General features: G+C 48.4%; 4 protein-coding genes across 4 annotated transcripts; 3 read left to right on the forward strand and 1 right to left on the reverse strand.

Annotated features, from left to right (window-relative positions):
• Positions 1 to 1236: 1236 nt before the first annotated feature.
• F5Y00DRAFT_271991 (ketoacyl-synt-domain-containing protein) lies at positions 1237 to 9414 on the forward strand. Its single transcript, XM_048012894.1, has 3 exons — positions 1237 to 4992; positions 5057 to 8850; positions 8957 to 9414. Exons 1-3 carry the CDS (start codon positions 1424 to 1426, stop codon positions 9022 to 9024), a joined length of 7431 nt encoding a protein of 2476 aa, XP_047862460.1. The 5' UTR covers positions 1237 to 1423; the 3' UTR covers positions 9025 to 9414.
• Positions 9415 to 9419: 5 nt separating this feature from the next.
• Positions 9420 to 10710, reverse strand: F5Y00DRAFT_243872 (iron/manganese superoxide dismutase domain-containing protein). The gene is made up of 2 exons (XM_048008739.1): positions 10247 to 10710; positions 9420 to 10184 (listed from the first exon to the last, which is right to left on the reverse strand). The coding sequence occupies exons 1-2, from the start codon at positions 10377 to 10379 to the stop codon at positions 9616 to 9618; spliced, it is 702 nt and encodes a 233-aa protein (XP_047862461.1). The 5' UTR covers positions 10380 to 10710; the 3' UTR covers positions 9420 to 9615.
• A 66-nt stretch (positions 10711 to 10776) lies between these two features.
• F5Y00DRAFT_243875 (DNA replication complex GINS protein PSF3) lies at positions 10777 to 11933 on the forward strand. Its single transcript, XM_048008740.1, has 2 exons — positions 10777 to 11144; positions 11220 to 11933. The coding sequence occupies exons 1-2, from the start codon at positions 11103 to 11105 to the stop codon at positions 11742 to 11744; spliced, it is 567 nt and encodes a 188-aa protein (XP_047862462.1). The 5' UTR covers positions 10777 to 11102; the 3' UTR covers positions 11745 to 11933.
• Positions 11934 to 12106: 173 nt separating this feature from the next.
• On the forward strand, positions 12107 to 15097 carry F5Y00DRAFT_144169 (TFP11-domain-containing protein). Its single transcript, XM_048004397.1, has one exon. It carries the CDS (start codon positions 12152 to 12154, stop codon positions 15008 to 15010), a length of 2859 nt encoding a protein of 952 aa, XP_047862463.1. The 5' UTR covers positions 12107 to 12151; the 3' UTR covers positions 15011 to 15097.
• Positions 15098 to 15443: the final 346 nt, after the last annotated feature.

A 15443-nucleotide genomic window follows, 5' to 3' on the forward strand; every position in this document is an offset into this window, starting at 1 on the left:
TTTCATGAAGAAATTCGACACCGAGGTAAATCCTATGATTATGTCTTAACAAGAGCACAAGGACACGACAAAATACGCTACCAACAATATCTAGAATTGGTCTCCCAGAGGAGCGGTTCGATGTTACACAATCGATTGAAGATATCCATATTCAGATTTGCCGATTGCACACTTGATATCTGATAGGCAAAGCTTAGCTTCGGGTATCTCGGGCCCATCCTTTATTTTCAAAGACTGCAGCTAAGGGGCTTTCTCAGGGGATCTTTGTTGTTCAGATGACGGACTTAAGTCCACGTTCTAGACTATGCCATAGTTACAACTGAAGACGCTAGTAAGAGAAAACTCCTGAAATAAAACTACAACTTTGCTTATCTGTGTGCAATCGCCCATGTGACAGAGGGGTTATACGATAATTCTTTATTTACATACGTTAAAATATTAAAAATAAACATACCATATTGACAACGGGTATACGGCTAGACCGTGTTCGTAATTTGACACAATCTGTTCGTATCCATGCAAAGCAGATTAGAGCCTCATCGCAGCTGAAAGGATTCCAGCTCGGGGGAACATGAAAGAGGCCTATCCCCTATTTTTCGATACAAAGGAAGATATGTTCGTGCTGGCTACAGAAATCTTATATCATGGTGCCTCAGTAATAAAATCCCTAAGGGATCTGGACCTGGTACCTCGATGCTACGGGTGCTATTGTGGGGTTTTGCATTTGGACAGGTTGGTCCTCTGGATTAACGCAATGAATATGTTTTCCTAACTTAACGTCCTTTGATCTTACCTTAATCCTACCTTCTTCATGTAGGAAGGTTCAATCCAATGTTTGTATAGAGTAGATACATGTTCTCACCGAGAGACTCAATGTGTATTGGCCGTAAAATCCTCTGCCGGCATCACCATGTGTCACTCTCTAGTGCTAAGCCGAAGTCACGTATTTTACCTTTGCTTGTTGCCTCAAGTTACAGTATTATTTCCTTATCTACAGTCGTCTCCTTCGTTAGTTCTTCGTTAGTTCTTCCTCGAGTTAGAATTCTGAATCACTAGCAAGTCACTTTCTCCAGCAGCCCTCGCCATAGCAACACGTCACGCCCCATTGTCACTCTTTCCTCTTTTAAACCAAAAGAACCCGACTTCCCATTTGCCCCATTCAGTGTCAATAAATTCTCTGCCCTACAATTGTCACTTACACATTTGTAAACTTGTATTTACTCCCACACCACACACACACGCACAAAAACACACAAATTAAATATTCCAACACTCGTTTCTCTTCCGTCTGTTATTTTGTAGACACCTTGACCCCCTCTTCCATTATTTATTCTTTGCCTTTCCATCACATTCACATCAATTGTACCGGAGTGACACAATACACACACATTGTAGTCCATTTAGGTTGGCCTGAGTCGAGACGATGGCATACAAACAGCCCCTGGCTGAGCCAATTGCGGTTGTCGGCGTAAGTTGTCGCTTTGCTGGTGGCGCTACGTCACCAACAGAGCTCTGGGAGGTGCTTTGCAAGGCTCCGGATCTCTCCCGAGAAGTACCCCCTGAGAGGTTCAACGCTACGGCCTTCTATCATCCCGACGGAGAGTACCATGGTACAACAAATTCCATCAAAGCATATTGGCTAGACCAAGATCACCGTGTCTTCGATGCTGGTATGTTTCATATCACGCCAAAGGAGGCAGAAGCTGTCGACCCTCAGCAACGCCTAATCCTAGAAGTCGTCTATGAGGCCCTTGAATCAGCTGGATACACTCTGAACACATATTCTGGGAAGAATGTCGCTGTTTTCTCCGGTGTGATGACTGCCGACTACGACACCCTATCTCAGCGTGACGACCTGTTCACAAGCCAGTATTACGCAACTGGTAATGCTCGTTCGATTATTTCGAACCGAATCTCATACTTCTACAACTTCCAAGGTCCATCTATGACAATAGATACCGCCTGCAGCTCAAGTTTGGTGGCTCTCCATCAGGCTGTCTTAAGCTTGCGTTCAGGGGAAAGCGTTATGGCGTGTGTAACAGGCACAAATATAATGATGACCCCGGAGCAATTCCTCGTAGAGTCCAGTCTACACATGCTGAGTCCTACAGGTAAAAGCCGGATGTGGGATGCAGCAGCTGACGGCTACGCACGTGGAGAGGGTGTTGCCGCCTTTCTTCTTAAGCCCCTTTCTCGAGCCTTGGCGGAGGGCGATCAGATCACCGCAATTATCCGCGATACTGGAGTAAACTCAGACGGACGAACGAAGGGTATTACGTTGCCAAATCCTCAGGCCCAGACGACACTTATCAAAGATACCTATCAGAAAACAGGCTTGAATTCGCTGGAACCTGACGACCATTGCCAATACTTCGAAGCTCACGGTACCGGTACACCCGCCGGAGATCCTAGAGAAGCTGAAGCAATTTATAATGCCTTCTTCGACGATAGCACAAGCCTCACTCGTGCTTCTAAGACTAAACGCTTATTAGTCGGGTCGGTCAAGACTGTTCTTGGGCACACCGAGGGCGCAGCCGGGCTGGCTGGATTGCTCAAGGTCGTTGAAGCTATGAAGAACGATGCTGTCCCACCAAATCTGCATCTCGACAAAATCAACCCTACTGTCAAACCCTTTTGCAAGCGCCTTGACGTGCCGACATCTTTGATTCCTTGGCCTCGCCCACCCATTGGTCAGCCAAAAAGGGCGAGTGTTAATTCATTTGGATTCGGAGGCGCCAACGCCCACGTAATCGTCGAATCTTACGAACCACTGATTCATGATGCACTCTACAAGAAGAATGCTGGAAAGAAGTCGAAGTCGTCCGGAAGAAAGTCGGGAAGTATGCAATCAATAGCGAAAGTTAGGGATACTTCACTCTATTTGCCTCTTCTCCTATCCGCTGGCTCACAGAGATCACTGCAAGCTGTCGTCGCATCTTACAGAGACTACATTCTACAACACCCAGATGTTGACCACGCTCAACTAGCTTGGAGTATATATTCCCGTCGAACAGCTTTGCCATACCGAACATCAGTATCGGCAAGCTCATCGGCACAGGCGCTTCAGATTCTGGAGAATATTCTTAAGCCAACATCGAGCATCGTAGGGATTCGGAGTGCCACTTCGGCCGAGCGCCCGAAGATTATTGGCGTATTCACCGGCCAAGGTGCACAATGGGCTTCGATGTCTAAGTCTCTGTTTTATACTAGTAAAGTATATTACGATTCTATCCATGGCCTTGATGAGGTATTGCGTTCTTGTCCTCACCCCCCTAGTTGGACACTGGAAGAGCAGATTCTGGCGGAGGAGAGTGAATCTCGTGTGGATATCGCCGCCGTATCTCAACCTCTTTGTACCGCGTTGCAAATAGGGCTGGTAAACCTTTTACGAAGCTTGGGAATTGACTTCCACACTGTAATCGGACACTCCTCCGGGGAGATTGCGGCCGCATATGTAGCAGGAAGGCTTTCAGCACGGGATGCGATATTGATCTCCTACTATCGAGGTTACTTTGCACATCTAGCCGGTGGTAAGGATGGTCAAAGGGGCGGAATGCTTGCAGCAGGAATCTCCGAGGCCGAAGCTTTGCAATTTTGCGAAAATCCCATGTTCAAAGGCAGATTGCAGATTGCAGCGAGTAATGCACCGTCCAGTGTTACGCTTTCAGGTGACGTCGAAGCGATTCGCTTGGCTCATGAGGAGCTAACTAAGGAACTGAAATTCGCGAGGGTACTTCGCGTCGACTCGGCCTATCATTCGTTCCATATGCTCAAATCCGGGACCAAATATGTCGAAGCTCTGCATGGCAGCGGGATTGTGCCAGCTGGACAAGGTAACGAAGTTATCTGGATTTCTAGTGTCCATGGCCGAGTTATGAAGGGAGAAGAGCTTGATATTGGCTATTGGAAAGACAATATGGTTAACATGGTACGATTCTACGATGCCGCCGCAAACGCGATTTCGCAACAAGGCCCATTCGACTGTGCCTTGGAAGTTGGTCCTCATCCAGCTCTTAAAGGGCCTTTCTCGCAGACTGCAAAGTCTCTCGGGCACGACATTCTTTACTTGAGTCCGCTAGAACGACATAAAGACGACTCGTTGGCCTTTGCTCAACTTCTCGGAGCCTTGTGGTCTCATTATGGAACTCAAGGAGCTGATCTTCGGAAATATATTGCGAACTCACCCGAATATAGCGTCCTCAACACACGTCTGACCGATTTACCCACGTATCCATGGGATCACTCGCAGGTTTATCATCGAGAATCTAGAATTTCGCGTCAATTCCATTACAAGACCGCCCCGCCACACGAGTTGCTCGGCGCTCGGACCAGAGACGATAATGAGCACGAACTACGATGGCGCAATATACTGAGACTGGAGAAGTTACCCTGGGTAGAGCATCACAGCTTTCAGGGCCATGCTCTTCTCCCCGCTTCGGCATATTGCATTATGGCGCTAGACGCAGCGCGTACCATCATCAAAGATAGACCTGCCTCGTTGGTTGAACTTCACGACTTACAGATTCTGAGCGGAATCAATATCGAACGCGAGTCTGCAGGCGTCGAAGTCATGTTCACTCTTAACATCCTCCCACAGAGCAAGGGCGGAAGTGCGAATACAACAGTGGAAGCGGACTTCAGTTTGGTATCATGCCCTGCGGACGGGACGACAACTATGCGATTGAATATGGTCGGACACCTTAAGATGTACCTAGGTGAGCCGACTCTGGGTGCTTTGCCTTCTCGATGCGCTTCTGAGTCGGAGGCGTTCAGTGCGACCCCTGAGTCTTTCTATAAGATGATGGCGGAAACTGGATTGGTGTATACTGGGCCATTCAAAGCGCTGGAATCCATCCAACGTCGTTACAACTACTGTAGCGCAACCTTGAAGCGTTACCATGCGGAGGACACTACGGCACTACCGATTAGTCCTGCCACGCTCGACAGTTGTTTCCAGTCAGCATTTTTGACATATGCTTTCCCAGGTGATAAGTGAGTCCCCCATATAGCGCCATAACTTTTACATTTCGTTTCAACTGACATTGGAGCTCAACAGATCCCTTTGGACTTCTTTCCTCCCCGTACATATCGATCGAGTGCGCTTTAACCTGACGACGAGCGAAAGCGATCGTTTGATTGTAGATACTCACTTGGTTGATGTCCAGCCCTCGATGGCTGACACTAAGGCTACTTTCGCTGTTGAAATAAGTATATTCAACGAGAATAAAGACATGGAGATTCAAGTCGAAGGACTGACAGTTGCCGCTTTGGCGCACACTCAACCAAAGGATGACTATGAGCTATATCTCCACACTGTCATGGATACGGACCCCAGCGATGAGATCGTTCGCGCAGACGGGGCGTCTACTATCACGTACAGTCCACACGATCCGGTACTCGTGGAGAGTTGTGCGCGGGTAGCTACTTTTTTTGTCAGACGACACTATGGTGCCCATGCGCAGTCATCGGATCTCAATATCTACTATGAGAAGTTGGCAAAATTGTTCCCAATAATTCTGGGGACTATAGGTCCTGAATGTTGGTCTTCTGACACGAAAGAGATTATCGACAAATTCGTGGAATGTTCAAACTACTACGATCGTTTGAACTTGCTTCGCACGCTTGAAAATTATGAGTCGGGCTTCGTGTTGGATGTTATCCAAGCCCTTGCTGGCGAGACGAACTACCTGACTTACTCCCACCAACACGTGGGACGGATTGCGAAGCAGATTGCTCACCAACACGCCAGGATGAATATCCTCAGTTTAGCCGGACAGGAGGTTGAACTTCTTGTTGAAGTCTTGTCAGCTCTCGATTCGTCATATTCTTCCTTCACTATCGGTACTAAAACGGCCCAGAGCCTCGGCCAGCATGTCAAACTGGAAGGATCCTCAGGTAAACTCATTCGTTCATCACTGGATTTCGCAAGGGACCTCAAGACTCAGCTTGGACCGGAGAATGTTTACGATTTGGTTTTGTTATCGGCATCAGAACTTGAGAATGAGCACGCGTCGGGAATGTTGAAGAATATACGTGCTGTTATGAGACCAGGGGGTTTCTTGGTTGTCGTACAGTTCCCTAAGAGCAAGGTGAAATACCGACTACCTCAAACTTCAAAGGGCCGGGTTGATAGAGTCGAGGCGCAAACGCCACCCCAGTGGCCGGATGCTCTCGATATTCATGGTTTCGTACAGGTCGCAAAACACTGCAACCAGTCATACTATGCGGGATACTCAATAATGGTCCGACAATTGACCTCCCCCGAGCTAGAGCTTGTGAAGGAACCAACGAGAACTGAGGGCAGCATTATCGCAGACCATCTTCTTGTCATTGGCGGTAATGGTCCATCTAGCACTCCTATTGCTAAGACATTAACACAACGTCTCTTGCCTCTGTGCAATAAAGTATCCTTCCGAGCTACTTTTGACAATGTCGATTCAGATGTCACGAGTGGCTGTACTGCTGCTGTCATTCTAACAGATCTTGACAAGCCACTGATGTCGAACATGACACAACGAACCCTTGATCGACTCCGAGAGCTACTCAAACCCAACATGAAGGTCATGTGGCTCACGTTCAATGCACGTTTTGGAAATCCTGACCACGCTGCCACCTTTGGATTCACGCGTACAGTTTCGGCCGAAATTCCTAGCTTAACCTTGCAGATGCTTGATCTAGATCAAATCGTTGGATCTGGGGATCTTGTAGCTGACAATTTTATCCGCCTTATGATGACGGATAAAGATGACACCGACGCCCTCCGAGTTGACGAGCGAGAAATCCATATTGAAAACGAGAGACGCATGATTCCTCGTGTTGTACCCCTGAAGGCGTCGAATGACGGAGTCAACTCCATGCGGCGCGTGGTTTCAAACCATGGAAACACGCTCAGGGAGGCTATCGAAGTTATCCCATGTGCTCTTCCTAGCGGCCTAGTCCGCTATGAGACTAAACTTCAACATGCCAGTGCTCAGAATCGACACCTTAACCAGGTCTCAGTCCGGTTAGATTACAGCTCGGTAGTAGCTCTAAGTCTCAACAGCTCGGATATGGCTTATATGTGCCTTGGTCAAGACCTGACTACCGGAGAATGTGTGATGGCCATGGCTCAGAACAATACTTCCTATGTTCAACTGCTAGAGGAGCAAGTGCATCCCATCGGGCCAGGTGCCAATATTGGACCTCGTTTAATCTCGCTCTCTATGAGATATTTGGTGGCCGACATGGTTGCAGCTGAAGCTGGAAAGCGACGTGTCATTCTTATCGATGCCGATCCGCTGCTTATTGAGTGCGTAAAGGAAGTTGCGGCAAGTCATGTAACTTGCTATACCACCACGTATTCAGAGAAAGGTGGCGCGCATGGTCCTTTGTTTCTACACCCACATGTATCAGCTAGGGATATCAAGGGCATGTTCCCACCATCGGGTGCGGTCGTCTTTGACTTGCAATCGCAGGAACGTACCGAGTTATCACAGCAAATTTCAGACTTGCTCCCGAATAACTGCAACTACTACTCTCGTAGCACTCTACTAGGCCCTCAAAACACCTCCCAGGCGAATACCAAACAGGACTACTTCTGGAAGACTGGCTGGAAAGTGGCGGTTATCAGAGCGTTAGGTTCAAATATTACCAACCCGCACAGACGTGTGGACTTCGATGCTGTCCCTCTCTCGGTCCTGCAATCACGCACCGAGATTCCGTCGTCGCTATTCCGCGTCATTGACTGGAGAGCTGATCGTAACGCTGAGCTCACTACTAAGCACTTCATCACGGAGCAACTGTTCCGCGCAGATAGGACGTACGTACTGGTAGGGCTGACCAAAGACTTTGGACAGAGCCTATGCTATCTGCTCCTCAAGTATGGTGCCCGCAACGTTGTCTTGGCGAGTCGCAATCCAAAGACGGATCCCAAGTGGATAGGAGAACTATCGCAATCTTATGATGCTAAGATCGAAGTTCGCAAGTGCGATGTCGCCGACCTCGCAAGTGTGCAGGCATTCAAGGACGGCCTATCCCAGTCCATGCCTCCAGTCGGCGGTGTAGCCAATGGTGCTATGGTTCTTGATGATCGCGTCTTCGCGCAGATGGATGTTGACACGTGGGAACGAGTACTACGTCCCAAAACTGTTGGTTCTCAGAACCTACACACCGTCTTTAACGACCCCAATCTCGAGTTCTTCATAATGACATCGTCCTTCGCCGCCATCGGTGGCCACCCGGGCCAATCTAACTATGCCACGGCCAATATGTACATGAACGGATTGGCAGGTATGAGACGTCATCTTGGGCTTGCGGGCTCAGTGTTGAACATCGGCGTCATTTATGGTCTCGGCTTTCTACAGCGAGAGAAGGAAGAGCTGTATGCCGGCCTAGAACGCGAGGGATATCCGCCAATCTCCGAGCGTGACATCCACCATATGTTCCTCGAGGCCGTCATCACGGGCCGTTCCGGACAGGCGGCTCCAATGGACCTTACGACCGGCCTTCGCCGATTCGATCCTTCTGACCCAAACCCCTTGCATTGGCATCAGGACCCCAGATTCGTCCACTTCACCCGCTCGGAGACTGAGGACGCAGTTGCTGCCACGATAGGCACACGCAAAAGTCTCAAGGATACTATCGCGAACCTCACGGAACTAGATGCCGTCTCTCAGGCTATTCTAGTAGCATTCACGGAGCGATTGCAGACGCTTCTTCAGCTACCCATCGAGGCCATATGTCCGAGTCAGAGTATTTCTGAACTCGGCGTAGACTCGCTCGCCGCCGTCGAGATTCGCGGATGGATCTTCAAGGCAATTGGCAAAGATGTATCAGTGATAAAGCTTCTCGGTGGCACCAGTATCCGGAAACGTAAGTTGAAACCCCATCCACTAACAATTCTCTCTTTCTTTGGCTATTTTTTCCATTTCTTTTGTCTACAGTTTATACGCAACAATATACTAATAGATATAAATAGTATGCGCAGAATTTGCCGAGCAGATTATGGCTGATCGCAGCAACGAATCGGAGAAAAACGTAGTATAAACGAAACCATCCATTTATACTTACCTCACATGACCTTGTTACCTATCTTACACCAAGCACAAATTATGGCGGACATGATTAACATTGGCGGAGTCTTGCATGAAGAATCCCAGTGTGAAGGTTAACAGGGGGAAACAGGTATTATGTCTTATAATTTTTAATATAGGTTGGCGGTATGCGTACGACCGGTGGTCTTGGAAGGAAAATTGTTTGCTATAGACCATAGGGGAGTATTTCAGGTGCATATCCTGAAGACGGCTGTATCATTAATGTAATTTTCTGCTTTTTGCTCTGATCTTATGATTGCATTCGAAAGATAACCTGTGTCCGGAGAAATGTGTTTCGACTGTGAAGGCAGGCAATGGCTTTTCGGCTTTAATAACGACGAAAGAAACTACTGAAAATCATGCTTAGCCGTTTTAACTAAGACAACTGTACTTATTGATATGTACCTAAATATACTAGCTCAATACCTGCTTAGACTCGCTCATAAACTCTCATACCCAGCAGATTCGTTCATATTAAAGTCGCACGTAATAAGGGCTTAAATTTGCCGTGTCGTTTCATCGTCTACGGTAAAATTGCCACGCTCTACACCTTCTCCAACCTCTTAGCCACGGTACCCCAGTTGATGACATTCCAGATGGCATTGAAATATTCGGCCTTGCGATTCTGATATTGTAGGTAGTAGGCGTGTTCCCAAGCGTCAATGCCCAGTAGCGGGACGTAGTTTCCAATGACCGGGTCCTGGTTTGCTTTGGTGATAACCTGTAGGGTACCGGCAGACTTGTCCTTGACCAGCCAAGCCCATCCGCTTCCTTGGATACCTGCTAGGGCTGTGTTAATCTGTTTCTGGAGGGTTTGGAAGGAGCCAAAGTCCTTGTCGATGGCGGACTTTAGAGCACCTTCGGGCTCACCACCGCCTCCCTTATTGTTCGGAGCCAGGTTCTCCCAGAACAGAGTGTGATTCTTGTGTCCGCCGCCGTGGAAGTTAAGCAAAGGAGCAGCGGCGGCTGCTTGGATATCGTCGCCCTTGGCCTTAGCTTCTTCAATAGTCTCCAGCGCGCTGTTTAGGCCGTTGACGTAGGTCTGGTGGTGGCCCTTGTGGTGGAGCTCCATGATCTTGCCGGAGATGTAGGGTTCAAGTGCGCCATAATCGTCTGCGCAGCTAGTATTAGCCAATTGACCTTGCACATAATGAATAAATTGGTATGCCACGTACAAGAGAGGTCGGGCAAGGTTGCCTTGCCTCTGACAAAAGAGGTACTGGCCAACGCGGCAACGCCGGGTTTCATAGAGCTAGCGCGCAAAGCTGCTCGGGCTGAGGGAGCTGCTCGGAATAGTGTCGTCGCCATCTTGAATTGCTCTATTATGTAAGTCCTAAATCCCGCGTGTGGTTTCTAAGCTGTAAAAAATAAAATTTTGTATTTATAGCTTAGGTAGTTAGGAGGAGTTGAAGTTATGTAGATTTTAGTAGAGAGAGAAAAATTGTGAGAGAGAAACAGCCGGAAACTGTTATAGAGATATCTCGGCCCCTGCTACTGCCGGACCGGAAACAATCCAACCATTCATGTTACGATACTACAGCCGGGAATGATGTCAACTACATGTAGGTACCTACTTTTAGTCACTTCTATCAGCTACAAGAGACCGAGGAAGCTACTATGTATGTCCGAGCTGTCAACTGCGGGGCATGGGAGCTATTATATAATTATGCAACAAACAACGAACTTTCAATCAGTATTTCGTCATCTGGAATTACCTACATATGTACTTTCACGTTACATATGGGCACTAGTTTTGCATTTTAAATACGGTGCCACACAGTGTTCACGAACAGTTCGAGTTACATATACATACATACGTGAAGCATGGCCTAAAAGACGCATGGCACGTCAAAAGCGTGTCTTGCCCCACCAACAGCTTTCAATGTTCTATTAAGTACAACTAATAAGTGCATAATCATTTATATTTACAATATTATATGTAGGTTATGTAGCTTATCCAGATCTCCCACCAAGAAGTTGCTAGAGAATGAAGAAGCCTCTTCCATCCACTTCTAAAGGCGTACGCACAACATGTCCTATTACGACATAGACGCGATACTTACCGATGCTGAAGTAAGTCCAAGACAAGACTCAAAGTACCCTATCTGTACCCTCTTTCTTTATTCTACTAACTAACCTCTCCGCAAGAAAGTTCCTTGTAAATTCGAGCTGGAGGTTCCCGAACTCGGTTACCTCGACAACAACCCTTCGCAGCCGCTAAAGACCGGCACCTCGGTCGGCCTGCCGCTATGGCTTGCCGAACCTCTTGCTCTCACGAGTAGGTCGCCAAATAGTTTAGAAGAGGATTCAAGTTCGTTCGTCTCCCTCGACCTCCCTCCTTCGCTATCCAATGAGGTCATGTCTGCCTTAAAAGCCGATCCTCGAGCCGTACCCCTCCGCGACCAATCCCAGAATTTCTACGGCCTCGGAACCCGCATGCTCGACGTTTTCGAAGAGGGGGAGATATGCGCAATCCTCCGGAGGACCTTCGTTACGAGAGCCACTGATATCGCCCTTCACGCTAGGAAAGCTGGCGCTACCGAGGATATGGGCGTCGGCACTGGTGAAGAATTCTTGAGAGGGTTAGAGGAGTGGGAGAGGAAGCTGTTTAGAAAAGCTCATGAGGGTACCAAAGGGACCAAGGAATGGATGGAACGCGTTAAGAAACACTGATGGTCCAACCCGTTTTCTCCAAAGGACGATGACACGGTGGAATATCATCTATGCGAAACTACTGATATGACTGTTACGATATTTGTAACATTGCCATCTTATGGTTAGTATCATGTCAATTGGCTATAGGGAGGCCTAGGTGTTGTGATGTTAGGTAGATTCAATATTAATATTAATTTGATATCCTGATTAATATCATCAAGTACCTATGTACCTACCTCAGGTACCTAGATACTTGCATAAATCAAGTAGGTACATATAGTGCATGCGCTTTAATGCATGTGGCTTATCGATATACTTACCTACACACGTAAAGGTACCTCTTTACGTATGTCCATCAACAATAACTTATATTATGCACCAAGCAACATTTCTTTCAAAAGTTCCCATACAACCGACCCAGTAGTATGTCCTTCGATCCGGGTAGAATATCCAAGGCTGATGCAGCTGCCTATTCGTCTTCATCATCTGACAATGAGGATGAGGATGAATACTTACAGCCTTCTGTCAATCCGCAAGCCGACGAATTCTTCGACCTGAACCCTCGCAAACGAAGACGAACCGGTCGCAACGCCAAGGAAAGCGCCGCCCTGGGAATATTCGGGTCCGATAGCGAAGATGATGGGCCCGGGAAGAGGTGGAAGTCTAAAAAAGATTTGCGCCATAAGAATGTGGCATTCGTTTCCGCTGGTCAGGAAGATCTGAACCAAACTTTAAACGACGAATCTATCGAAGAAGATAATAAAGGCCAGGAGGAAAGTGAAGGTGAAGATGGAGAACAGCTTAACAGCCGGCCTGGCTTAGGTGCCAAGCCGAACCCTTCGCAAACACAAGAAGACAGCGACGAAGATGATGAGGATGAGGATATGACGGGAGTCGGTCTAGGATTCGGCGCCACCTCACATGGACTAGGTTGGGCGCCCCCTGCCATGTCGCAAAGCATTCCCGTCGCTGGCGGGACGCCGAGTAAACCGACAAAATTTAAATCGAAATACGATGGGAGTACACCACTTGGGAAAGGGTTTGTTCCTTCGTCCGCAAACGAACCTGTCCTAAAAGCGAATCTCGACGATGGCCCTTCCTCAGCACCCCAAACTCCTAAGGCGAGTGCCTTCAGTGGTAATAAAGCGAAGTCCTTTGCGGCTCGAATGATGGAGAAGATGGGCTACGTAGAAGGGCAAGGTCTGGGTGCCGAGGGTCAGGGACGAAGTGGCATAATTGAAGCAAACCTGCGTCCACAGGGCGTTGGCCTTGGTGCCGTCAGGGAGAAGTCGGAAAAAGAACGTAAAGAAGAGAAGCGGCAAGCCCGTATGCGAGGAGAGGATGTTGTCGACTCGGATGAAGAAGAAAGAAGGGCGAAGCGTGAGAGGAAGAAGAAAAAGGGCTCAGACAGTGCAGTCGGCAGCGGCGCGAGCACCCCAAGGAAGCCCAAGACGAAATATCTAACTGTTACCGATATTAAGAAGGCCGCGCCAGGACTGCAGATTCCAGACGCCTTTACTCCGATATTAGATCTCACCGGGAGAGATCAAAAGCTACTGACGTCTAGCTCGGGTTTATTAACTCCTAAAGCCGGCACGGAGCTGGCCACGCAGACGGAAGCACATAAACTAGCAAGGCGCGCTCAGGGTGATCTCGCAGCCTTCGTCGAAGAATGGAGAAGTCTAGAGGAACGGAAGGCATGGCTTGCTATGGAGGAAGCTCAGCGCCAACAGGAGCTTAGTGAACTAGAGAGCAACTTTGCAGGGCTTAATGTTTTCTCGGCTGTCTTAGATGGAGTCGGCCAAGCTGCTCATGATAGAGATTGGGACATGGTAATATCTGGGCTTAAGAAAGCCGAGTCTGCAGCGTCGACCCACGGCGACGAAGAACTGGCCGCCCTCGCGGTCTCCGCTATCCATCCTTTCCTAAGGGATGCCACCCAAGGGTGGCAGCCGCTAGAAGATCCAGGCCTGGGCAATTTTGCTTCCGACCTCTCAGATATTCGGGGACTACTAGGCCTCACTAAAACCGCCAATCAGAATACCATCACAAAGTGGCAAGATACCGAAATTGATGGTACATATCGCCATCACGTAAGATCAACAACACCTTGGGAGGCTATGATCTATCAGATACTCTTTCCCAAGCTTGTGACGGCTATTTCCCAGACTTGGGATGTTCATGATGCGCCGCCTCTCCTAGACTTTTTCGAGAAATGGGAACCGCTTCTACCCGAATTCGTCCGTCTACAGCTCATTGAGCAAGTAGTAAGGCGACTCGAAGCTGGAATTAGTAGCTGGAAGCCAAGGAAAAGGCATGAGAACTTGCACATATGGCTATTTCCCTGGCTTCAGCATCTCCCAGTTCATCATTTAGAGCCCAAGGGGACCGGACTAGTAGGAGAGGTGAGGCGTAAGTTTAGGCAGCTAATTGACGCTTGGGACTTTTCCAAGGGCGTGGTGCCTGGTCTCAAGCAGTGGAAAGACGTATTTCGCCCAACCAGGGAACAGGATCAATGGAGGCCTTTGGTTATGCATCACCTCCTCCCAAGTCTCTCCAGATATCTACGAGTTAATTTTCGCGTCGACCCAAGCGACCAAGAACCATACCTCGAAATGCTCAACGGTGTTTTGAAATGGACAGACGTCATCTCTACGTCTCTAGTAGGGGAAGTCATAGTTTCGGAAGTGTTCCCCATGTGGCATGAGATTCTCTACCAGTGGCTCACCAGTGCAGACGCCAATTACGAGGAAATTGGTGCCTGGTTCGAATGGTGGAAGGATCAGGCGATACCTAATGACATCTCATCTCTCCCAAGCGTTTCTGCCGAATTTGAAAAAGGCACTACCATGATCGAGACTGCTCTTGACCTTGGCGCAGATGCGAAAAATCAACTTCCTCGGCCGGACGGGCGCCCTGCGCATCAACCGAAGATCCACTCCCATAAGCCGAAAGCAGACAGGAAACCCGTGCCCATATCCCTACCGCAACAGCCTATAGACAAACCTGAACCTACGTTCCGCGACGAAGTAGAGGATTGGTGTCAAGAGAACGACCTCCAGTTTATTCCGGTCCGGAAAGCTAACGAAGAGGGCAAGCATTACTTCCGTATTACAGCTCGTATGGATGGCAAGGGGGGTGTTTTAGCATACTTCAGAGGCGGCGATACGCTAGTCGTCGAGTCCCGAAAGACCAACTTAGAGTTGAAACGAGATGTTAAGGAAGACTGGGGCCTGTTGCTCGAGCCTCTATATCAGGAAGTAGAGCAGGGGGGGAGGAAGTAAAGACCCGTACGGATTATGAAAGTCCTCCCTAATGAGGTGACAAACAAACAGGATGACACCAACTAGACTATGCGGGTATATATTGCATATCCATGCTGCATGTGAGCTCGAGGAGGAAAGCAGCAAAACATTGATGAACTAGGTACTCAACATAGTGTAACTAGCACATACGTATGTGTATTATTATGTACGTCAAGCGCTTCCTACCTGTGGATGGATACACTACGCCAACGAAGTCCACGGAAGCCACCAGCCTCCAAAACCTCGACTTACCCTTTCTTATGAAGCTTTCCTCGTGGGAAACTTCTACCAACACCATCATCGTTCTTTTCAATATTAAGGTCTAATTTTTCATCCTTACCACTCTTTCGTGCCCTTCCCTTCTCCTCTTCACCAACTACTCATCAGTATCGATCGTTTAATTTCGTAGCAA

This window comes from Daldinia vernicosa (genome assembly GCF_022497035.1).
Source record: "Daldinia vernicosa strain CBS 139.73 unplaced genomic scaffold F5Y00scaffold_43, whole genome shotgun sequence".
Taxonomy (NCBI): Eukaryota; Fungi; Ascomycota; class Sordariomycetes; order Xylariales; family Hypoxylaceae; genus Daldinia; species Daldinia vernicosa.